Genomic DNA, 23,983 nt, shown 5'->3' on the forward strand with positions numbered 1-23,983 from the left:
TAAGCGGGGCGGGGTGGTACGTTAAGATTTCGAGGGTGGTACGTTATCGCTTCCCCTGACTTGCCCCAGAAGCACGGACAGCGGGTGCCTGGTCGCTGGAATCAAATCGAGTGACCTTCTTACAAATAATCTTCTTTCTTCTTCTTTTCTTACGATGCCGATGTCCTACCTCGACGTTCCCATCCTCTCTCAATTCCTGTGCGTCGTAGAGTCGCGAACAGGCATGCCAGCGCAACCACTCGACGCGCCCTCCCAGGGCTCCAACAACAGCGACAGCGACGCCCATGCCGATGCGCCCAAGAAGCTGCCGAAAGGCGTAGTCCTCGGTCCAGACGGGAAGCCGTGAGTGAATCCCAGCAAACCACCAAGACTCGCGCACTCTCTCGCGCGCGCAATCAAACCACCAAAAAGGAAGCTGACCGCATACGTCGCCCGCCCTCAGATGCCGCTCCTGCACCTCCGTCTCCTCATGGTTCGCCATGGCCAAAGAAAAGACCAAGAACGACAGCGCTCCCACCACCACCACCTCCTCCTCCAGTCCCGCCGCCGCCGCCACCACCACCGCCGCCACCACGTTCTCCTCCTCCCAACAACCCCCCGCCGACTGCCCCCCGGACATCGCCGACCTCGGCCGCTCCTCCTGGACGCTCCTGCACTCCATCACGGGGGCGTACCCGGCGCGGCCGTCGGCGCAGCTGCAGGCCGACACGGCGCGCTTCGTGCGCACCTTCGCGCAGCTGTACCCGTGCTGGACGTGCGCCGAGGACTTCCAGCGGTGGCTGGCGGCCGACGGCAACGCGCCGCGCGTGAGCTCGCGCGACGAGTTCGGGCGGTGGATGTGCGAGGCGCACAACGCGGTCAACGACAAGCTGGGCAAAGCGGCGTTCGATTGCGACCGGTGGGAGGAGAGGTGGTATAGCGGGTGGAGGGATGGGAGGTGCGATCCTTGAGGGGAGATTTGTCGGAGGGGGGAGAGAGAGAGGGAGAACAAGGGTTTTCAATTTTCTTCTTCTTCTTCTCCTTGGGACGGGCGAAAAGGAAAAAACAAACAAACGGAGGCGATAAGGAAGGAAGGATGTTTTGATTCTTTTGTATCATGTGGGTCGGCGGCTACTCTCTGCTCTGTATATGATTTTGCTTGGGATGATTTCATCACATGCATACGAAATGGCGTTAGGCAAAGAGAAAGGTGATGGCTCACGAACTAGACATGTATGGGTTGGTAGACGAGGCAAGAAATGGTTGTATCAATAGCACGAAATGAGAGCTGTAGTCTATACATTCAACAACAGCATGAGGCAACGACAAGCACGTTTTCCGTCGATTCACATTCACGTCCAATGCAGAGTACAAATGCAGTCTATCCAAGTTTCATTGACAATCAATCGGTGTGAAGATCCCTATCTTTGAGGTAATGCTTTGCAACCACTCGCTGACGATGATGCGAGACCATAAAAGGCACCCTGAAAAGAAATTTCTCCATCCGTAGAAGACATCCATCTGTGTCTTCCCAAAATAGAGACCTGAAGAGTTAAGAAACCCATTGTCATCGTTTCTACAACAGACCCTCTGAACTGTGATCATGACGGCCCCTAGATCCATTCGCCCACACATGATCGGTCATTGATAGCCCGGTGAAAGACGTCCTCGTGTACGTAAAGCGCTGTCGTTTCGGCATCTGCCATCTATCAATTACCGCATAATCTCCTGGAAGATGAGCACTTTGAGATAATTAGCATCCGTGCATCTATGGATAGATAGGACTTCACTTACTCTTCAACTGCTCCTTGGTCAAGTTGTCCTTGTTCTTATCGAAGTCGAAGAACTCCTCGGGGATCGGGTCGGCCGTAGGCTCATCATCAGGATCGTGGTACGGCTCGAGGTACGGGTGCTTCAGAGCCTCCTCGACGGTGATGCGCTTGACGGGGTTGAAAGCCAACAGGCGCTCGAGAAGGTCCAGAGCCAAATCCGAGCTCTTTGGGAACATTGCCTTCCACGGGATCTTCTTCTTGAAGGGCAAGGAACGGATGTATTCACGGGCACGGCGCGACTTGATGCCGTAGTAGTCCTCCATCGTGGGCGTGCCCAGAACGTCAAGGATCAAGGTGAGCTGGTGGTGGTAATCCTTGCCGGGGAAAAGAGGCTTTCCGCTCAACATCTCTGCCAAGATGCAGCCAACACTCCAGATATCAATCGCCTTGGTGTACTCCTTGAACGTGAGCATAATCTCGGGAGCGCGGTACCAGCGAGTCGCCACATATTCCGTCATGAAACCCGAGTTATCCTCAGTCGACGCAGCAGAGCGGGCAAGACCGAAGTCGCAGACCTTCAGGTCGCAGTTTGCGTTCAGAAGCAAGTTGGACGGCTTGAGATCGCGATGAAGGACATTGGCGGAATGCATGGCCTTCAAGGCACGCAGCGTCTGGTAGATAAAGTACTGGCAGTGGTCGTCGGAAAGTTCCTGCGTTCTGATGACACGGTGCATGTCCGTCTCCATGAGCTCCTGCAGGAATGGTCAGTCTCGCTCCAGCGATGTCAATTCATGTATGACTGACCTGGATGAGGTAGACCTCGGTGAAGGTCTCGTAATTCCTCGGCTTCTGGATGTCGAGAATCGAGATGATGTTCTCGTGGTTGAAGTAACGCAGGAGTTTCATCTCACGAAGCGTGCGCAGACAGAACATGGAGTGGTCGAAAGGAGTGATCTTCTTGATGGCAACCTTCTGACCAGAAGGCTTGTGCAGTGCGGAGCTGAGCAATGCGTCAGTATTCAGTCAGGCAATGCCGTCTCAGCCATGCTGAAGGGAACTCACCAGACAACTCCGTACGCGCCCTCACCGACCACATCCTGGATATCGTACTGCTCCGAAACGTTGAAGGAAATCTTCCTCGAGCTGCCCTGGGGCTGTGCGCGCGACATGGTGGAAGAAAGCGTGGATTACGACTATGCAGAAGCTGTGACGTGGGGCAGGTTAGAGAAGTTGGAGCTGTGTAGAGGAGAGAAGGAAAGCAGAGAAGATGGAAAGGAACAAAAGGCGCCGGCCTGAGCCCTTTTCAAAAGCCTGGAGATTGAGGTGGGTCCAAGCGAGCGAACAATAGCAAGGCGGCAGCCATTGTCTCTATTGTGTTCACTTCGCAGGTGAAAGTGAAGACAATGAAAGTCAGGCGGGTTGCATGCTCACGGGCCCCAGCGACGGGCGCGCCGCTCCACAGGGAGCTCAGTGCTTGCGCCCAACAGGCGCATAATCCAGAGAAATGGAAAATTCAAGGCGGACGGCCCATCCAGTGAGCAGCGTCACCGCAACATACCTAGGATATCGTGTGCGACGTCTTTGTCCGTGGGTGACACAATCCGCCAGCAGGGACCAACCAAGGGACGCTCGTCCGACTGATCTAGACCGGGCCAACACTCGCTGTTCCACGACCAGCCGTGAGAGGGTGCGCGAGACGTTGCCGTCGGGGAGTGGTCGAGGGTGCGGTGGGCGGCTCGGCGGGGGGGGCTGGCGAGGTCGGGAGGGCGAGTCGTGAAGAATCGGAGCGGGATGCAAGCAGCCGCGGCGGGCGAGGGGCGCGGGCGGTGGGTTCGTGCTTGATGCTCGGTGGTCGCGGCGGAAATGAGGTGAGGGACGCAGGCGGCGGGGTAGACGCGCGGTGGGCTCGGTGGCTCTCTGGCTGCTAGATTGGGACGGGCGGTCAGCGCAGCTGTCGTTGCGCGCCAGTCTCGGGCGCTGGGAACGGTGCGGTTTATCTGGCGCCGCTTGGCTGCGCACAACTCACCAGGGCGAGCGTAGACGGCAACGGGTGCTCAGGTCGTGGGTGGGCACCAGGGGCCGGGCTGCGGGGTCCAGGAGGCGGGCGCGTCGCGGGTTGAACAGGCGAGCTGACGGCGTGCGGGTGAAGAGCCAGCAGGTTGCAGGCTTGGGCGCGGCAGCAGCTCAGCTAGATAAAGACGGGGCGCTGCAGACTCGAGCGGCCACGAGGGAGAAGCATGGAAAAAGGCTGCCCTATTGTTAGCATTGCGGTGGGGTTTGACAGCCAATCCGGCGGCATGGGTGCGGCCGCCGAGAGGCCTACTCCGTAGCCGCCATGCGTGCCGCGCCCTCGATTGGCCCAGCAGCAGGAGCAGCACCTGCAGCGCCGGCCCGCGAGTCGCTGCTGCCAGCACGCCTCTGGCCGCCCGTCGCTGTCGCACCAGCAGCAAACGCGCAGGCCGCCCGCTGCTCGCCGGCCAAGCGATATAGGGCCGCACATGAAACTGCCCGTCTTCAGGAACGCCCGCAACCATCGTGCCTGCGTTTGACATCTGTCGCAGCACGACGTGACGGGGCTAGGTCCCGCCGCCTGAAGCGCCCCGGCCCTCGCCCTCCGCTGCTGTCCGCCCGCCCTGGCCGCCCTGGCGACACCGCAGCCGCCATGCAGCGGGACGGCAAGCATGAGCTTACTTCCAGAACACCGACCGCGCTCGGATCGCCCGCCGTGACGCCATCGAGCGCGCCGCAGCCCGAAAAAGACGCATCCGAGACACCAAGATTGCCGGAAGGAGATCATAGCATGACGCCTGCCCAGTGATCGCTCCTAGGCCGCGCGCGCCGCTCCACCGCGCTCCTCCCCCATATGGGCGCCCGGCTCCAAGCATGGCTAAGAAAAGAACGTCGTCGTCCGCTGCTGTCGTATCCTCGCGCCTCGGCCTCTGCCCGGGCGAGCGCCGGCCGCCGCTGGAAACACTGGGACCAGGGCACCCCCCCTCCTGGACCCCCAACGATCCCCCCAGCATCGCATGATTGACTCGATTGGGGCTGTAGCGACGTTTTACAAGTCTCATGGCCCTGTCTCGAGGTGGAGGTTGCGTCAATCGACAGGGGAGATCTGCTTGCTCGACTGATATTCAGGGACAAACACCAACACTTGCCGTCATTCTCTCCACCTAACGCTCCAGTCCCCCTTGGCGAAGCTCGATTCCACCACCTTCCCGAGCATCACAGCCTCGCACTTCTTCCTCGTCTCCGTCTGATCGTCGTCCGCCTGATTGACTGCGAAACCAAACGCCACACCTCTCCTGGCAGCACACCGGACCATCTCCCTTTCATGCGCTCGCTTCTGTCCCTGCTTCCTCTTCTCTAGCATCTCATCTGTCTCGTCTGCCCGCTCGGCCCGCCCTTTCTCTCCACCCACGCTACCATTGACCTCAGAGATGCCTTGTGCCGGCCGGATGCGCGTGCCGCTCCTGACCGCCAGCCGCGCCAACAAGTCCCCATCCGTGATCATAGTCCCCGCATTCTTGGCATCGCCTGCAGGGTTGGCCTCCATCGCGACCCTGGCGTCGTCCAAAACATTCGGGCCGTCCGCTGTGCTAGCATCGCTGGCAGTAGCACGCTCTTCGTCCGAGACCATGTCCACGCTTTTCCATTCTTCATCATCCGCCGCTCCACGCCGAGCTCTGTTTCGCCTCCTGCCATAGACTTTTTCTGGATCGAAGTGGTCCCCAAAGACAGTGTTCTCGACGGCGTCACAGGAGACAAGGATGCGGGGTTCGCCCTTTCTCTTCCTTGGCCCTTTCTCTTTGGATTTGGCTCCAGCACCGCTGCCTATCGCATTCGGTGAGCCCCCCTCCCCATTGAGGAGCCTGACAAAAGTATCTTCGATTTGGCGGTCGAGCTTTCCGGGCTTGTGGCTGCGGCAACGACTGGAGCAGTACTTGGCGGGAGTATTTGCGGTTTCTTTAGCGTGAGACTTGCGCTGGCCTTTGCATGTGAGTCAGTAGTGGCCATGCCATATCCATTTGGCTATAAAGCGGGTCTCAGCGGGAATGGGAGCAGAATACGGGTATTGTAAGCACTCTGTAGATTGACACCCCAATCGGCATCCACAAGAACCAACATCGTGCTGTGTCAAACGTAGAATGATTGTACAGATGCATGAGTGGGCGTTCCAGTGCATACTCACTGATAACCCTTCCACAAGATCTGCAGTAAGGCGTTGCTTCTCCGCCGGGAAGCAGATAAAGCGGCGGGGGCGTGGGCTGCGATTTAGAGGGCCGCGACCACGAATCCATCCAGCTCATCTTGGCGAGTTGTCTGCAACGACAGATATTGGCACTCGTCAGTCGAAAGCGAAGCCGCAGAAATCGGACAGCTCGATGGCCAAAGAACATGGGAAGTCAGAGGTGGTGGTGCGCAGCGCAGCCCACATTCCCAATTGCGTAGTCGGCGTCCACCGTTTTCCCAACATCCCCGGCGCGCATCAACAACGACGTCATCAGTGCGCAAGGCACACACACACCCGCACGCAGGCACGCGCGCGGGCACACGCCAGGACACACACCCACACCTGCACGTCCACCGTCACGGGGACGCCGAGACACACAACAGCATCGATCCGCGGATTCGCATATTAACGGTTCAAAAGGGCCACGTTGTTTGATCACCCTCGCATCGACACCAGGCAATATAACAAGACTCTCCACTCTCGTCGCGCAGCTCACGCCACCACAACCGGACCAATCTCCACCCTGTTCCGAACCCGAGCCCGCACCCGACGCTCTCTATCCACAGGTGGTGATGCTCCGTCGCTTCCACCTCTCGTGTCATTTTTTCCCTTTTGCTCCAGTGACGATCCCCTCTCTCACCTCACCAGAACTTGAACAAGGATAGTCAATTGGCCTTCCCCATGGGCGGGTACTCCTTGCCTTCCTTGGTGACCTTAGGGTCGCAGGTGCACCACTCTTCTTTGGGAACGCCGTCGAGGACGGCGGGCACGTGGGAGCCGCCTAGGTACATGGAGAACCAGGGATGATTGTGTTAGCGGATTGACATGACAGCAGCAGCGGCAGCCACGTGCTCCTGCGCAGGGGTGATAAACAGGGAGAATCCTTGAGACGAAAAAGGAAAGATACAGAAAAAGGAAAAAGCGAAGCGGCAAGGGCGGGTAAGCCCGTTGACACAGATCTCAATCGCACGTTTGCTCGTGGCGGGATTTTGCGGGGGGAGGGAGGGAGAGAGGAAGAGAGGGGTATCGCGTACAGCCCCACCAAGTAGCCTTCTCTGCACACACAACACAACACATGTTAGCTGGAAACAACGCCCTGGAATCCTCCACCTTCGTGAACAGTGTGAAGGGTGCAAGGGTCGAGAGCGCTGGGGAGGGAGTCACAGAATCTGCCTGGGCAGCGGATGCGTTGCTCGGAGGGGTGAGTGCACACTTACGGCAAGTCTCGCAGCTAGCGCTTTTGCACATGTTGCTATGGTGCTGGAAAGATCTATATCGTGGGTTTGAGATGCGTTTTCGTTTCCGTCTTATTTGAGCCGATGGTCTTCGGATGCTGGTGATTGGAAAGATGGGCAAGAGCGATGGAGGTGGAGCGATAGATATACGATCTCCCATCCGCTTCGGCGAATTTTTTTAGTTGATCCCCGAGGTCGCCGTTCGCAGGCTCCGAAAACCACCCAACTTGAGATTGGAGCGAAAGGATGCTGTCCGATAAACATTTCAGAGCCTCAAACCTTCAAGGTGGAGATAGCAGTAAAAAAAAAGGTGCACTTTTGTTGAATTCATACGCCAAAACCCAATGAGTATCAACTAGACCAGACAGATATCTATCTATAGTCTTTGCCCATAACGGCACGCCAATCTCGACCGGTAACGCCCATTTTATGCCATGACCTCTATGCCTTTCCAAACAAGAGTACCCGTCATCTAGTCGTCAAAGGTGATCTTTGTTGCCTGCTTCATGTCGGTGGTATCCTTGAAGAAGGCACCATATGCCTCATGGCCCTTCTTCTTGACGGTAGTGCCGAACTTCATGAGCTCTTCAGGCACCGGCTGGTTGGCACCCTTGAGAACGTTGACAAGTCTAGACCTGGTGTTAGCTTGCATCACGGAAGCTTTGGATCATGTGACTTACGCTCCAGCCAACGGCTTGTCATGTTCGGTGAAGAGAGTAATGGCTTTACCATCTTGTCCCGCACGGCCCGTTCTGTAAGGATGTGTCAGTAACCTTTGCGTACTTCTATCGTAGAAATAAGAACTTACCTTCCAATGCGATGAACGTAATCCTCTGCAGTCAACGGGAACGTCACGTTGATGACGACCTTCACGGCGGGGATGTCCAATCCTCTCGCCGCAACATCCGTGGCAACCAGAAGGGGAATCTCGCCCTTCTTGAACTTCTCCAAGCTGGCCGTACGCTGTGCCTGGCTAAGATCGCCGTGGATGCCGCCAACCCTGAAGCCCTTGCGGCGGAGAGTCTCCTCTACACGCGTGGCCTCCTTCTTGTATAGACAGAAGATCAGAATGCGGTCATTCTTCTTGCTGCCCGCCGTGTGCTCCTTTAGGAGCTGGGAAAGTCTGAAGTCCTTATCCCTCGGCTCGACAACTTCCACGGTCTGGCTGATGCGGGTGTTGGCGCGAAGCTCTCCAGTCGGGTTGTCCCCAATGGTGATCTTGACCGGCGACTTCATGAAGGTGGATGCAAGCTCCTGGACGGATTTCGGCCAGGTGGCGGTGAACATGAGCGTCTGGCGCTCGTTGAGCGGGCGAGTGCTGCTAATGATCTTGCGAATGGCATCCTCGAAACCCTTGTCAAGCATGCGGTCGGCCTCGTCCAAAACGACATAATCAGCCTTGCTGATGTCCGCAGCACCCTCATCGATAAGATCGTTGAGACGACCAGGAGTGGCAACGACAATGCTCGCCTTCTTCAATCCGATCTTCTGCTCATCCTTGGGGACACCTCCGTAGATGCAGACGGACTTCAGACCTGCTGGCTCCGCGATCTTCACCAGCTGTTCGTGGATTTGGGAGGCCAGCTCGCGAGTAGGAGACACGATGACCGCCTTGACACCTTTGCCCTTGGGCAGGCGCATGATGTGGCGGACACATGGGACACCGAATCCGAGCGTTTTTCCTGAGCCGGTCTCGGCCACACCAATGACATCCCTACCAGCGAGCAGAGAGGGCCATGCGGCGGCTTGGATAGGAGTGGGGGCAGTGAAGCCTTTGAAGGGAGCACGCAGCGATTCGTCAGTGACAGGAAGGTTGTTGAAGGTAATGATTGGGCGGAGCTTCGTGGCAGTGCTGAGGGGATCAGTGACAGCGATAAAGTGCTTTGACATGAAAGCATCGATCTCCGACTGAGGAAGAGCAGAGAGAGCGGGATCCTCGACGTATCCAGACGGAGCTGCGTCCGCAGCTGCAGCCGCAGTGCCGTTAATCGCCGGAACAGCCCCGGAATCCTCGACGCCATTGGTTGCCTTCTTGGCCTTCTTCTCCTTCTTCTCCGATTTGTCCTTCTTTTCTTTTTTGTCCTTCTTGTCTTTCTTTTCCCTCTTTTCCTTCTTCTTCTCCTTGGATGACTCCTGCTCAGTCACATCCTCGGAGGTGGTGGGAGCGTCGACCATGTCGACATCTTCGCTGGCCACACCATTCGCCTCCGCAGCCTGCTTCGCTTCACGCTTCTTCTGCTTCTTCTCCTCCTTGGCCTTTGCCTTCTCCTCCTTGCGACGGGCCTTCTCCGCCTTCTTCGCGAGGGCGGCGGAATCGGCAGTCTCCGGTTGCGAGTCGGTGGTGTCGTCGGTCTTTAGCTTCTTCGGAGACGCGGCGACGGTGTTCTTCTCTGTGAACGAATAGACATGACAGTTAGCATTGATTCAGCGGACGCGCTGCCAGCGCTCCTGCGGTCTCCGGGCTCCTGCGTGCGCGTGTTGCTCCTGCGCCTTCCATGCGCCTGTGAGGAGCGACTGGTCGCGCGGCGGGTTTGCTTTCCTCCCGGTTGCGGCACAACTCACCGGCCTTGACAATGCCAGCTTGGCTCGCCGTGCGCTTGCCCATTTTGATCGGTATGCGAAACCCGTGGGTATAGATTGGGGCGTGCAGTGCTGGGATGCAGCAAAGTTTCTCAGGGAAAAAAAGATTACCAGGGTCTGCGAGGGTCGGCGTGGTTGATTCGCCGACACCCGCGCCTCCGGTGGAACCAACGACATCCCTGCGCGCTTATTTTTTACATTCGAGCGGAGCCGCTCTGCAGATGCAGTTGTGGCCTTTTGTTGCGCACTTGTCTGACTGGTGTCCATTATAACGATGAGACTATGAACAGGCATCTGCGGGGGGCGATTCCGAAATGGATGAGGTTTTTGTCTTATACGACTGGGCCAGCCAATCATGGGGCGTGCTTGGCCTATAAACGTATCAAAGGATTTTGGTTACGGCGCTTACGCTGCCGTGGCGGGGCGCTATGTCAGCAGCGGAGATAAACGAGCAGATACAACCAGACAGGGAGAACAGTCTGTGGGCGCACGTCTAAGACAGCGCTTGCCTTCCAGACAGGAAATGACGCGCGCGTAGCCATCGCGGGTGTTTCCAGCTAGCGCCCACTTCCCGACTCCACCCTCCACTCAGACAGAACTAATCATCAAAAACTCCACAATCCAGTCACCTGCACGTCCCTCTTCATTGCCCGCCGCCGGCAACAGCTCCCCTGCTAGAGCCTTCAGGACCAGCTCCTTCACCGCAGTGCACGACTCAGAATGTCTCTCGCTTTGCACGAGCGGAGAGTGCCCTTGATTGTAGCAAAGTGCTTCATTTGTCCGTTGTGCCAGGGTTTGTTTTCTTTTGACGAGTGCCACAGGAAATTGTCCAAAAATCGTCCGATGGGCAGGCAGGGGTCCTGCCTAGACCCCTCCGATTACCTGCTTCAGCGCCGCCACGTCGCAAAGGAACGTCTCATTCACTCTTCTCCTTTCCCTTCACGGCATCCACCCCAGCGCAACTCTCCCGACCTCCTCCGGCATCCTCGTCGCCGTCGGACGGGCCGCCCTCCAGGTCCAGTCCCGCATGCACGGCTGCGGCCAGCGGATCTAGGTCGTTGGGAACGCAGGTACCTGGACTGCCGTACGGGCCAAGGGAAGACTCGGCTTTGCTGTCGAGCTTCTTTCCAACCTTCACGACCGAGCCCGAGATTGCCCTGTTCATCTCCCTGGCCGAGTCGGCAACGGCCTCTGCAGCCTCACTCGTGGCCTTCGCTACCTGGGCGCCCGCAGCCTTCACTATACGGCCCGGTGCTTGCGTCGTATCCTAGACCCACAGCCGATTAGACCATGTTCCTTCTGCTCGTCGGATATGTCCCCTGTTACCCGTGGTGTCGCATCGCGTTTCGTAGACGGACTCAGTCCACTCGCTGCTGTCAGGACGGAGCGGATGACGTTCTCGGCCGTGGACATGACGGCGTTCTGGATCCGTCAGCGGTCACATTCACGGTTGCGGTCCACATGGAGGATTGTCACTCGCCTCATCGTTGATCACACTCGGTTCGGCTGTGTGACGAGAAGGATCCGTTGGGCCCGCGCCCGATGTGTCGTCCGGCGGGCGCTGATCTGCTGCGGATGCGGTCGACTTTCTCTCGTGCTCGCTCATGTTGGACTGCGGCTGAGAGGACCCTTGCAGAATCGGACGATGACGCGCGCTGGTATCTTCAGGTCGGTAGAGAGATTGGGCAGCAATGCTTATGTGCCAGAAACGAAGCTCAAGGATGCAGGCGCGAATGACTGCCGGCTCCGGGAGGCGAAAGGGCCAGGAAAGCGCCAGCTTGGGCTTCGCAGCTGCCTACTTTGTCGAACAGAGCAGCTCGTTTGCAAGAGCAGGTAAGACAGGAAGCGTCGACATCAGCTGCTTGCTGCTTGCCACCGACCAGCTAGGTATGCTAGGTTGCTTCCATGCCGCGAGAGCATGTCGGATGCTGTGTCCGACGGTTGCAAGCAAGAAAGTAATGGCCATGTTGTGAGGCGAGCCGCCGAGCCTGCCTGGAATGTCCATGTCCACAACAAAGGCTTGGCACCAGCACGATGGCAATCCGGAACCCGATACCAGGTAATCGCAACGACGAAATAGCTCGAATGAGCTTCTGGCTCGGACATAAAACGTATTCGCTACTCGCTTTCGGTTTTTCCAGGCTGGCGGGTGCGCTATCACCGGCATCCATTGTGGCGTCATTGTGCTGCTCCTTCACGGTCCTTGTTAGCTGAGAAACCGGAGTAGCTGGGATGTCACCTAGCAAAAGGCCATGTCGATGCAGCAAGCAGTGGTCAATGCCTACCTACAATCGCCGCCCTGTGCGCAAGGAAGCACTAACGTAGTCGCCTCGCCAGTTCCCCGAAGCCTTCAGGCGAAGCGCATTGCCCGTTTGGCGGCACAATTACTATAATTGAACATTACAAGATGATCCGGCCCAGGGAGACGGTAGGGACCAAGGTCCAATCAATCAAGATCCGCCTGCAACACCTAATCAGCAAATTTTTTTCCAACGAGTCCAGACCAGATGCGGGGCGGGGGGACTGACTTTGGCTGCTGCCAAGTGCCGCTGCAGGTCTGCACGTCCATGCGTACCCTGATGAATTACATCAGCTAGGGGCTAGCTCCTGGAGCGGAGTTCCTGGCAGAGTGTTGTGGTGTGCTCGTGCAACTTGTCCATATTCCCACTTTTTCCTCTCGCCATGTTTTTGCTGCTGCGGCCGCCGTCGAGGTTTAAGCGAGGTGCTCTGGAAAGGTGGAGGATGTTGTAAAGGAGCGGTAAGAAAGGACCCGCTTTCCCCTTGTTTACCGCTTGAATCAGCCATCTACGTCTTCTCACCGGTCCCTCTGTCTACAAGCCACGAGGAGGAGGGAGCTAGTGCTTCGAAGCGGAGGGCGGGAGCCTATGAGAGGGCAGCATAACCGAGACCGGACAGCGAGTGTACGCAAGCTGCATGTTCGTTGTGTGTCAAAAGTGCTTATTCCGCAGGTTAGCGGGTCGCATGATCCCCACAGGACAGGCACAAAGGTAGGACAAACAGCAGGTGCATGGCGGCAGAGGGGGAGGGGGGTTTGCACCTGGAAATACACAGGGCGAGGTTGTACAATCGGATACGAAGCACAGGTTGCTGCACATGCAAACGTGGGCGCAGGCTGGTACCTGGTAAACACCCCCGACACTCGTCATCCCTCTGCAATCCCCCTTGGTCTGTCTCGGCGGAAGAGCCTGTCCCGGCCTTCCCGGGCCATCACCCGCAGCGGATACAGCCGGCGAGTAAGCCAGTTGGATCTGCTGTTTACAATACCACGCCGATCGGTTCAGGGCGCACCGCCCTCGGCCCCCGGTCGACGGCCAGAGGAGCCTGACGGCGCAGCCTGACACTGCGGATCGGCCACGGCTGAGGGCGGCAAGCCACCTTTGCGTCAATTTCTAGCTCGCGTCGGCCATGGCCGCGCGAAATGTCGCATCTGACGGCGCAGGCAGTGCAGGCGGAGCCGGGGAAGAGTCAAGGATATGGCCAGGCTCGTACCATGTGCGGAGCCTGCGATGATCGACGTGTCGATGTGCAAAGGAGCGTGTGGACGGCCGTTTCCGGCAGGATGCGAGCAGCGTCGGGCTTCCAGAAGGTAATATACGGCGGCTGCGTGGAGGCCAGACGCGTGGCTTATAGCGGAAGCGCGAGGCCGAGACAAAGCCGGTTAGTGATACAGGGCGGCGCTGCTCAGGGCGTCCAGCGTCCAGCGTCTAGCGTCCAGCGGCGGGTGGCTTGTGGGCTGGCGTGTGGGCTGGCTTGTGGGTTCGTTGCTGGCCGATGCATAGGCTGAGGACGGGGCGGCAGCTCAGTCGAGCAGAACCTGGGACTCAGGCGTCATCGGAGATGATGGTTTCAGAGTCTGCACCGGTGGTTATACAGCAGCAGCGGTGGATATGCGGTGGGTCGTGGCAGCGAAAAGAAATACACAGTCGCGGCCGTCTCGTGGGCGGCGGCGTGCTGGAGCCACGAGCGATGTGCAGCGGTGCTGCTGCAACGGTCGGACTTCCGGGCCCGGGGGCGGCGGGCACGGCGGGCAAGGTCGCGGTTCGGTGCCCGCGGGCATGGGCCCCGCAGCGGGCGGGCGGCGTGTGCTGGTCTGGTCGAGTGATACAGTGGAGGCCTTGGCGTTAATCTAATTGTCCATTGCAGTGGTGAGGGCAGCAGGGCAGGGCGCGCCCGCGCGGCAGGAACGCGGGCGACGGCACGATGCTGATCCGCCGTCAATCTGCGCGGTGGTGAGGGATTAGCCGCGGCCAGGCATGCTTGATGCGCATGAGCGCGCAGGGCGCCAACGGTCGGCGGCGCAAAGCTGGCGGGCGACTCATGCAACTCTACCCCGGCGCCCATCCCCACAAGCTCGCTTAGTCGACGCTGGCCAGCGCTCGCGTGGCTGCCACCGCCACGCCCGCCCGCCAGCCAGCACCGCGCGAGACGTGACGCCTACACCGAGCATGACTCTCGTTGTTTTGCAGCATGGATTCAGGGTCCCAGAAGCCCTCCCCGGCCCCGCGCAGCGGCAAAAGCCTCCAGCTCCTCCCAAGTCCCAGCGGCCGCCCAGAATAAATAGTCCTGGCTGCCGGAGCCACCATGCTCTATACCTCCTGTCATCACTTCATCTCGGGCCTCCTCGTTCCAGCCAGACCCGCCGCCGGCCTTGCCAATTTGCAGCATTCCCCAGCACCGCCCTGCAGAGCTTAGGCCCGGCGCCCCAAAGCCTCCAGCCACCCGCGCCTCGCCCCGACAGAGCCCTGCCAGCAGCGCCGCTGCCGGACCATGTGCCAACTCCAGGCCTACCCGCCCATCATGACTCCCGTCACGCCGTCCTCAGATGTCAGCCCGCTGTCAGCCGAGCCAACAACCACCGCCGCTCTCTCGCACGCCCAGTACGCCCGCGCCGGCGATGCCTTTGCCCTCAACCTCGGCACCCTGCCCGACGCCAGCAACTTCCTGCTGAAGACGAGCCTCAAGTCGCCGCACATGCCGCTGGACTCGCCCGCCTGCTTCCCCTTCTCGCCCATGAGCAACACCTTCCTCAACGGTTCCGGCAACTACAAGAAGCGCTCGCGCAACATGTCCACCACCTCGAGCGCCGAGCGGGACTTCCACTCCGCCGCCGACTCGCACCCCACCCCGCATCACCACTCGGCCTTTGCCAACGGCTCCTCCAACGGCGCCTCCGACCTCCAGAGCTCCAACGCGAAGAAGCGCCCCAGCGACGGCACCATCGACTACCCGCGCAGACGCGCCACCATTGCGGTAATGCTGCCCTCCTTCAACCCCGTCCCCGACCCCCCTGAGACTGACTGACGGTTCCAGTGCGAAATATGCCGCTCGCGCAAGAGCCGCTGCGACGGCAACCGCCCAAAATGCAGGCTCTGTACTGAACTCAACGCCGAGTGTGTCTACCGCGAGCCGGGCATCAAGCTCGATGCCGGCGACAAGCTGATCCTCGAGCACCTGGACCGCATCGAGGGCTTGTTGCGCACCAACATGACCCCTCAGCAACCCAGCAGCATCTTCGGCGGCCTTGGCCCCTCAGGCTCGCCGGCCGCCAGCAACAGCACCAGCGAAGACGTACTGATGCGCCAAGGACCTGGCGCTGCCATGGGAATGCTGCCCTTCAACGGACTCGGGACGTGGTCGGCCTCCCTGTCCAACATCTCGACCATGCCCAAGATCCACACCACCCCGGCCTTGCACCTGCTGCAGTGGCCGATGATCCGGGACCTGGTGTCGCGGCCCTACGACCCCCAAGTGCTGCTCCAACTGGAGATGTCCCGCGAGCCGCTGCACTTGAACTCTTCACAGCGCCTCGATTTGTCCAACACCAACATCTACGTCCACGCATTCTTCGACAGAGTCAACGTGTGGTATGCCTGCGTCAACCCGTACAACTGGCACTCGTATTACCGCATTGCTCTCTCGAACGGCTTCCGTGAGGGTCCCGAGAGTTGCATTGTCCTACTCGTGCTTGCTCTGGGCGCCGCGAGCAATGCGGGCAGCATATCGCAACAGCCGCGAGATAAGGACCCACCGGGCATGTCTTACTTTGCTGCCGCATGGGCCTTGCTTCCCAACTTGATGACCAGGAACAACACCATTGCAGCGCAATGCCACATCCTGGCTTCCGCATATCTCTTCTACATCGTCAGGCCGCTTGAGGCTTGGAACCTGCTGACGAACACGAGCCTGAAGCTCCAGTTGTTGCTCAGTGCGCCAGGAAGAGTACCGCCGCAGGCCAAGGAAATGAGCGAGAGAGTCTACTGGAACACGCTGCTCTTTGAAAGGTACCAGCACCTGGGAACCCTTCTTGTCAAGCGAGAAAACTGATTTGTCTTTCGTAGTGACTTGCTTGCTGAGCTCGACCTTCCCCATTCGGGCATCGTCCAGTTCGAGGAAACCGTGGGCCTACCCGGAGGTTTTGAAGACGAGGGTGACGAGCCGGCCGCTGGCCGCGACGAGCTGTGGTACTTTTTGGCGGAAATAGCGCTTCGCCGGCTTCTCAACCGCGTCAGCCACCTCATCTACACCAAAACGTCGACCAACGCGTCCATCGCATCATTGGAGCCCTTGGTTGCCGAGCTCGACTTCCAGCTCACACAGTGGTATGAGGGCCTGCCCCTTCCGGTGCAGTTCCCGCACAGCAGGGTGCCACTGTCGAATCCCGTCCAGACGGTGCTGCGTTTGCGATACTTTGCATGCAGGACCATTATTTTCCGGCCATACATCCTCGCGGTGTTGAATGACGAGTCGGCCGCTATGGATCTGGTGGTGCAGGAGAATTGTCGACGATGCCTGGAAGCCTGCATCCGCCAATTGGAGCACATCTCCGCACAGTAAGTGACCCGTGACACGCTTCGCAAAGGAAATCAGTCGCATCTGACCCCTGTCTCCAGTCATTCCGGCCACCTTCCCTATCTGTGGCAAGGCGCACTATCGTAAGTGATGGAACCGTCCATTGAAGGAATGTCACTTGAGGCTAACATTTTCCTGCAGAATCGTGTCGCAAACCCTGCTCGTCATGGGTGCGACTATGTCGCCGTCGCTCTCGGCACTTCTGCCGCCGCCACCAGGTATGGACATCACCTCGTGCATTAGCCCATTGCGCATACTGACGCTTGAGCACAGCCATGGACGCCATCATAAACGACGTGGTAGTTGAGATTGAGCGCTACGCCCATCTGGCGCCTAGCCTCCGCTTGTCGGCCGAGATCATTCGCGAAGCTGAAGAACGACGCCAAATGTTTCTACGATCTGCGGGTTTGAAGGTTTGATGAGGGATGTGCCAGACGCACCTCGTCAATAAAACCCACGGTTCAACGTGGACGCGGACCTTTCATCTCCTGTCCCCATACATACTGAGCAAAACACCCCGCCCCACACCCACGATGCTACGACGTAAGCTAGCCTTGTTGCGCCACCTCCGCGTACAGGTTTCGCGGACCCTCGTCTTATGACACCCATCTTTCACCCGTCCGTCCAATGGGCATTTTGGCTATGAAGCCAATTTACCCGTATGACGCGATGGGTGCGGCTCTCTCATTGGATACCCCGGACGCCACTCCCACGAGTTCCTCTATTTGGCTTCCAGATGCAGCCCTAAGCCCGGCGGCGAGTCCGATCTATACTATCCCGACTGGGCACTTGGGCGAAGGGAAGAGGAGGAATCATTGGGGCTAGGCATGTGGAAGGCGGGGTGTTGGGGGCCAGCTGACACTATTGAGATGGTGCCTGGTGAAGTCGATGCAGGTGCTTGTGCCGATCGAATTCTTCAGGTCCCTGCTGCATGCATGTGTGCAGTCTGGATTTCTTTCTGACCACGGGTTTGCGGCTGTTGCCAGGAGGTGCTGGGATGGGGGTGGCCCGGCTATTTCCAAGTCGCCCTGGTACCTTGTGCCTGGAGGTGAAAGGGGATTGCGGGGTACAGCGCGCTCACCGCAGGCTGTTCTCCACACACGCACGCACGCACACACACACTCATCACTCGGGACCCCTGCTCCTTCCCTTCCATCACGGTCGATGCAGCAGTGGGGATTGCGAGCGGCTGCGCAACTCCGCCCCACAACTTTTGACATCCCTTACACATATCGGTGAAAGCGAAGGATCATGAGGCCCCTCCTGATTTCCTTTTGGCTTCGGTTCTTTCTTTTCACCTTGCAATTTCTTTTTCTCTTCCTCTTTGTTTTACTACTTCCAATCTTACTGTGGATTCTTTATGACAACGAATCACACAAAAGTAACGAATGATGCAATCACACTTTTACACTTCGAATTATACCCACGTTTGAAAAAGCTTCTTGTGTTTGTAAATAAACAAAAAAAAAAAAGGAACTCCGGCGTTGAAATGAAAGGGGGTGGGCCACACCAGATGTCCAGTCCTGCTTGATCCCATCCACGCGGAACAGCCGGATCTCTCAACAATCCAACTGAGTCGTGATCCTGAAAAAGTAGCGAGAGAGAGTAGGCGAGGGGGAGAGAGAAAAAAAAAAAAGGGCACCTTGAAGGAGCGGTCGGTTCCCACTTTTTTCGTATCTTGTAACGTCCACATTACACGAATCAGAAACCTTCCGCTTTTGAGTATATGAGTCGTGTAGCTACGCACGCGAGGCCAGCTCGAGAAAAATAGGGTCCAGGGTTCTAGACCTCTTGAATCTTTTGTTTCTGGGCCTTCTGAGACATGCATTAGATAGCAGACGCTTGAGTCCCCCATCTCCCAGTGATCCATCTGTCTCCTCCTCTACCCCCACCGCCCCCTTTTTTGTTGGGGCGGAGAGGTGTATGTACCCGTCCGTTTGCGGAAAGGACATAGCACACCATTCAGTTCCAAACCGTTTCGTCGTTGATCCACGAGATAAATCAGGTTTTCTACGAACTGTGACTGTGGTTGCTTGGGCGGTGTGGTATGTGTGTACGTTGCGTGTTGGTTCAATAAACATGATGCCGAGATGACGTTTCCGGTGCTATACAAAGCAAAAAAAGCAGGGCAGCTAGATGATAATAAAAAAAATATGACGCAAAATCAGGAGAGAATGAGAGTAGTAGAGGGAGATAAGGTCGGCGACTGAAGAGCAAAACACAACCCCATGACCAAACCCGACCCATGACCAAAACACAGCCCAAGCGGGATTAAGCGTGGCAGCCGGGCATGTGTTGGCAGGGGCGACTGGAAACAAGAAAAGCTTCTTTACCCTTTTCTCTTCCCCCTCCTCTTTCACTTTCCTATTTCCCTCACGTTCCTCCTTCTTGCAGCTTGAACGGTAAAGCGGCAGTTGAAGGAAGGGACGGAGCACACACGCCATCTTAGCACACTTGACGGGTCCTCAGAAGGGAAAAGAGACGTGACATCCCACTCTTTCCTACCGAGTTTCCCAAACACACGGCACTACTGCTAAAAAGAAAGTGCCGAGATGAGTGGTGTGAGACACAAGGGGACGGAAAGGTCATTCCGAAGAAGGATGGATACGAAGGACTACCACTGCTGTGACGAGGGGAATGGGGCAAGGCTGTGCGAATGTCATAACTTCGTTAAACGGTCGAATTGTTGTTTCGATCGTGAACAGATCAACAGTTATCTCGTGAGTGCGTGGTAGTCGGGGTGGGGCAGAAGGGGGGTTACGTAGTAAGGAGCCAACGCAACCAAGAGCGGCGCTAAATGAAGACACGCTCCGCCAGAAGTAGGTGTTGCGGCCGAGTAGAGAGGAGAAAAAATCGCGATGAGAGATAAAAAAAAAATTTCGAGTGGACGTGAGTGAGGCCTATCCACTTGGCGATTATAGCAGAGCTGTCATTATGCCGATCGCGGGAGCGGCATGTGGAGAGAAAGGGAAAAAACAAGCAAAGAAAGTGGACAATGACAGGCCTCAGCTGCGGCCGGTGGGATAGGACCTACCCCCGGAGGTGTGGGTCGCTGCTTGCCGCTCGGTGCACACCCGGGCGGCGCGGCACGCTCATTTTGTCCCTGCTCTACTTAGCGTTGCTGGGGTTGCTGTGCACGCCGAACTGGAAGCCTGGTTTGCCTCAAATTAAATTGTCGAAGGTTTCTGGAACATGCTGCTCAGAGCACCTGGTTGGAGGGGAGCATATGCCGAGCAAACCTGGGACTCGGCCTTGTGCCGGGGCCTAGGGCGGAGGCACCGTCTCCGAGTGTGATTTGGGTAGCAAAGAGAAATACAGGAAGAGAGGCCGAGAGGAGAAGCAAAGTCACGGTTGGGCGACACGCGCGCGCGAATGAGGGAGGGGGGCAAGGGAACGATCAGGTGCAAGGAGCAGGCCGCAGCTGGAGAACAGAAAGGAGGGGCGACAAGGGAAGCGCGGAGATGTGTTGGCATGGGTTCGTTGACAGCCGTCGTTGCCCAGAGGAGTCGCAGTGGTCGTTGGGTGTCTGTTCGCCGGGTGCTTTGCTACTTTGGTACGGACCTGTGCGCGCTCTGTGCACATCTCGTTGAGCAGTCGGCGCACTCACCGTTTGTACCCGACGATTATCATAGTAGCGGTGACCTATACGGTGGATTTTGCGACACGTGCTTTGGGTATTGGAAGTCGTCTGGACTTCTCCTTCAGGATCGCCCTGCGTGGGTCGGGCTCTGGGCTCAGCAGGGGAGTCCGGAGGAAAAGGTAGCGAGCCAAGGTGGGGTGGGGTGACACTGAAACGGCCGCAGCTGCCGGCGTGTGCTGCGTGCTCGTCGTTCGGAGAGCGCGCTTCTTGGGATCTGGGGTGCATAAACCATTTGCTTAAGCGCTTGCCTGCAATGCACGCTTACCATTGCTTCTCTTTGGCATCAGCACACCCGTGTTCGGACCTCTTCCGCACTCCGAGATAATCTGCGTGGCGATACGCGAAGGACTGGTGGTATCTCGCGGTACCTGCAATTTCCCGGTGGCGGAGGGGCTGGCGGTGCGCGAGTAAAATGGTTGCTAAGTCGCGCTGCTGCCGCTTCTGCATCCCTCAGTCCAACTTTGCCTTGACGATGCAGAGCCAAGCCGCCGTCTGACCGGCTGGCGTGGAGCGTGGTGCAGCGACGGGTGCATTTCTTCTGCGCGTTTGCCGGTCTGCTCGAGTACAAGACGGTCTGGGGGCGACCGGTTGCTAGTGAAGCTGGCAAGCAGCAAGTAGGAGTTGCTGCTACATAATAGTCGAGATCTCATGACAGGGGGTCCGAGGCTGGCCATTTCTTCCGTTGCGCTTGCCAGGGGGCGTGAGACGAAGGTCTTTTCGATGCCCTTTTGACGCTCGAGCAACAACAACGAATCGTGCATTTCGAAACAAGAGAGAGCCCCAGCGCCAGGTGATGACTTGCGCTTCGTATGCCTGATGGACGCGAGGACAGATCTCTGCACCTCTTTTCCGAGCCCAAGTGGATGTTCGATCCCGTTATACTGCGAGTGAGACAAGACCGCCCGTCGATTGATGCGAGGATCAACTCTCAGGTGATGGAGGCAGATCTTGCTCCAAGAATAAGCCCAAGTCCGGAGCCGAGACGGCCAGCTCAGGCACTGAGCAGGCTTTGACATGGGTAGGGCCTGTCCAACGACCCACCAATTCAGGAGAGCGCTGTCAGGAAGGGTGGAGTAGACAGCTCCTTCGCAGTCCGTAAACGCTGGCAGTGCAGCACAACATCTCTCGGCCGCAAGCCGTGTAAGCGCCGTCTGCGCCCCGCATGATCGTGTCATTCAGAGAGCTGACCGGTCAGCAGCAGACGAGCATGAAACCTCGATTCAAAGAGTCCAAGCTCTTTGATGTGGATGTTGTCTTGAGCAGACGGATCCGCCTGCCAGGATTGGCGACAGGGACTCGCGAGAGCGGTCGCCGCAATCGGAAAATGTCGGACGAAGGGACCCGCAGAGTGCGTGAGCGGAACAGCCGAGGGCAATCTGCCTGAACTGCCGTAACCACCTCCGGTCCCTCAGGGGAGGAGCCAGCGCGGGACATTTCCTCGTTCCGCGCCCCGGAGCCGCAACGGAGCCGGCGCTTGTGTGGATCTGGGAGCGTTGGTACGTTGGTGACCCTTCACGCTTGTTCCCTGGAAGCTTTGCACAAAACCATATCGACAAAATGCTGCTAATAGTGTTCAGCAACGCTGGACTGGCCTGAATCGGGTAAGCGTGCAGAGATCCGTCCATCAGCCTAAAACTTCCGCGCGGATGTGGGGGAATACGGTTTTGAGCGCGCGCCTCGGAGCGAATACGACGACCGATCACAGGTGCTCGAATGCATCTTGCTGCTGAAGAGAAGTGCTGGAAGAGGTGGGGATGACGTTGGGTCCGTCCACCGAGACAGGGAAGATCACGTGGTCTGACGCCCCAATGGACATCCGGCGGGCGCGTGGCGGGTGGCTTCCTCCTTGCTTGGCGAGCTTGAATGTCAAAACGAATTTCCAACGCAAGAAGAACGTACCAGCTTCCAGACTCAACGAAGAGCGAGGGGAGGTGAAGTTAAGAAGCCCGCCGTGGCTTTGGGGTTGCGCCGCGCGTCCCTTCCTCCATCTTTCCTTATCCACCGGCGCAGTGATGTCATTGCTGGTGGCCGGCTCACGTGGCTGCGTGTCACCGCGTCGCGCCCGTCCTTCGGCAGTTGCGTTTTGCTGGTTTGCACAGCGTCCTTGCATCCATCCCATCACTCTCCGGTCTTTGCTCCCAAAATGCCCAAGGAGAGGCCGGCGCGACGTCCAGTCCCCCCGGTCAACCCCTACACGCCGAAACAGCATCTGACGCAGCCGCCGTCAGAATCTCCTCCGCCATCCGCACAACCCTTGCCACCCCGCTCGTCAGCTTCCCCAGCAGAGCGCGCGCCCGAAAGCCAAGATATCCCACGCTCCGATCGTCCCGCAGAACCCACGCGCCAGCACTTTGATCCCTGGAACTCCTCTTCCACCGGCCACCAGCGCGCCGAAAATCGTCTGGTTGGAAGCACCTCTTGGCGCGAATCCCGCAATGCGAAGCTTGCGGCACAGTTCGCCGGCGGCGCAGGCGGTGGAGTGAGGCTTGCCGACACTGTAGGGGCCGGTAGTGTGGACTTTGGTCACGATGGCCGCAAGGCCAACGGAGGATGGGAGAGGGGCGCTTCGGGACTAAGAGGCAAAGGGCAGTTAGCTATATGGGAGTCTATGGGGGCCGCGGCGACGAAGAGGAAAGCCGTGGATGCTGGTGACTGCCATCGTGGCCAAGCAACACGCGGCAAAGGCACAGACGAGACAAGCTTTGCAAGTGACGAGGGCCGCGCCGAAGTGGCCGAGGCTTGTACAGGGGAAGCTGCAGGGAAACGCCACGACAATCCTGAGGGAAGTTCCGTTGATGTGGAGAATGCGGAGGAGGTACTGCCAACCTTGAAGCAGATCTTCCGCGGTCTTTGCTTTTATATCAATGGTTCGACGGCGCCGACAATTTCAGATCACAAGCTGAAGCAGCTGCTCGCAATGCATGGTGCAAGCACTTCAATCGCCTTGGGCCGCCGCACCGTAACGCATGTGATACTCGGCCGCAGTGGTGATGGTGGTGCTGGCGGTGGTCTTGCCGGCGGGAAGCTGCAGAAGGAGATAGCTCGCGTGGGTGGGAAAGGGCTCAGATACGTCGGCGTAGAATGGGTGGTTGAGAGCGTACGGGCAGGTAAGCGGCTGCCAGAAGCAGGCTTCTCGAATTTGAAGATTGTATCAGCGGGCCAGAGGAGTGTCTATGGCATGTTCAAGCGCGGGGAGTGTGAGGACTCGGAGAAGGCATGATGGCGCCAGGAGAGGAGGTGTGCATTTGGCTTGGCGTTGCTTCCGTTTGACAGTGCGTTTGCGCTGTACACCAAGGATTAGATATACCCACGATGGATGAAGACGGCTTCAGTTATGACCTGAACATGGCCTGTTTGACCTGCTATGTCGCGCATGAGCAGGTGACGGACTGCACTGTTAAAGTGCAGTGCAGTGCGGACGCGGCTGGAATTCGAACCGCCATGCACTCTAAAACCCTACCTGGCGGGTCTTGTGTTCTAAGTGACCGTAACGGGTGGGTTGGTGCAGTGGTTTACACACACCATTTCGCATCCTCCAGATTAGGAAGTGCCCCACAATTATTGTCTCCCGCCACCAAAGAAGCCTTTCGGCGCCTCTGGTTTATCTCCTCGCTCTCGGGCAGGTGCTGTAACCGAAACTGGCTGAGAAGGTGTTACCATGTGGCTAAAGTCA

The 23,983-nt window shown here is 58.0% G+C and overlaps 7 protein-coding genes across 7 annotated transcripts; 3 read left to right on the forward strand and 4 right to left on the reverse strand.

Annotated features, from left to right (window-relative positions):
- Positions 1-160: 160 nt before the first annotated feature.
- BKCO1_590001 (fad dependent sulfhydryl oxidase) lies at positions 161-950 on the forward strand (the record flags this gene model as incomplete). Its single annotated transcript, XM_020277596.1, has 2 exons — positions 161-342; positions 443-950. 2 exons carry the CDS (start codon positions 161-163, stop codon positions 948-950), a joined length of 690 nt encoding a protein of 229 aa, XP_020126809.1.
- Positions 951-1,692: 742 nt separating this feature from the next.
- BKCO1_590002 (mitogen-activated protein kinase) lies at positions 1,693-2,920 on the reverse strand (the record flags this gene model as incomplete). Its single annotated transcript, XM_020277607.1, has 4 exons — positions 1,693-1,721; positions 1,774-2,503; positions 2,556-2,751; positions 2,814-2,920. The coding sequence occupies 4 exons, from the start codon at positions 2,918-2,920 to the stop codon at positions 1,693-1,695; spliced, it is 1,062 nt and encodes a 353-aa protein (XP_020126810.1).
- A 1,991-nt stretch (positions 2,921-4,911) lies between these two features.
- On the reverse strand, positions 4,912-5,879 carry BKCO1_590003 (uncharacterized protein; the record flags this gene model as incomplete). The annotated part of the gene is made up of 2 exons (XM_020277618.1): positions 4,912-5,741; positions 5,822-5,879. The coding sequence occupies 2 exons, from the start codon at positions 5,877-5,879 to the stop codon at positions 4,912-4,914; spliced, it is 888 nt and encodes a 295-aa protein (XP_020126811.1).
- A 1,813-nt stretch (positions 5,880-7,692) lies between these two features.
- Positions 7,693-9,825, reverse strand: BKCO1_590004 (atp-dependent rna helicase dbp3; the record flags this gene model as incomplete). The annotated part of the gene is made up of 4 exons (XM_020277629.1): positions 7,693-7,849; positions 7,901-7,972; positions 8,029-9,610; positions 9,783-9,825. 4 exons carry the CDS (start codon positions 9,823-9,825, stop codon positions 7,693-7,695), a joined length of 1,854 nt encoding a protein of 617 aa, XP_020126812.1.
- An 891-nt stretch (positions 9,826-10,716) lies between these two features.
- On the reverse strand, positions 10,717-11,406 carry BKCO1_590005 (anucleate primary sterigmata protein; the record flags this gene model as incomplete). Its single annotated transcript, XM_020277640.1, has 3 exons — positions 10,717-11,067; positions 11,127-11,222; positions 11,296-11,406. 3 exons carry the CDS (start codon positions 11,404-11,406, stop codon positions 10,717-10,719), a joined length of 558 nt encoding a protein of 185 aa, XP_020126807.1.
- A 3,212-nt stretch (positions 11,407-14,618) lies between these two features.
- Positions 14,619-17,089, forward strand: BKCO1_590006 (c6 finger domain protein; the record flags this gene model as incomplete). The annotated part of the gene is made up of 6 exons (XM_020277651.1): positions 14,619-15,071; positions 15,132-16,102; positions 16,160-16,651; positions 16,712-16,753; positions 16,812-16,888; positions 16,944-17,089. 6 exons carry the CDS (start codon positions 14,619-14,621, stop codon positions 17,087-17,089), a joined length of 2,181 nt encoding a protein of 726 aa, XP_020126813.1.
- A 5,364-nt stretch (positions 17,090-22,453) lies between these two features.
- BKCO1_590007 (brca1 c terminus domain-containing protein) lies at positions 22,454-23,530 on the forward strand (the record flags this gene model as incomplete). Its single annotated transcript, XM_020277662.1, has 1 exon — positions 22,454-23,530. The coding sequence occupies one exon, from the start codon at positions 22,454-22,456 to the stop codon at positions 23,528-23,530; it is 1,077 nt and encodes a 358-aa protein (XP_020126814.1).
- Between the last annotated feature and the right edge of the window lie 453 nt (positions 23,531-23,983).

The sequence above is a fragment of the Diplodia corticola genome (assembly GCF_001883845.1).
Source record: "Diplodia corticola strain CBS 112549 chromosome Unknown scaffold59, whole genome shotgun sequence".
Classification (NCBI taxonomy): Eukaryota; Fungi; Ascomycota; class Dothideomycetes; order Botryosphaeriales; family Botryosphaeriaceae; genus Diplodia; species Diplodia corticola.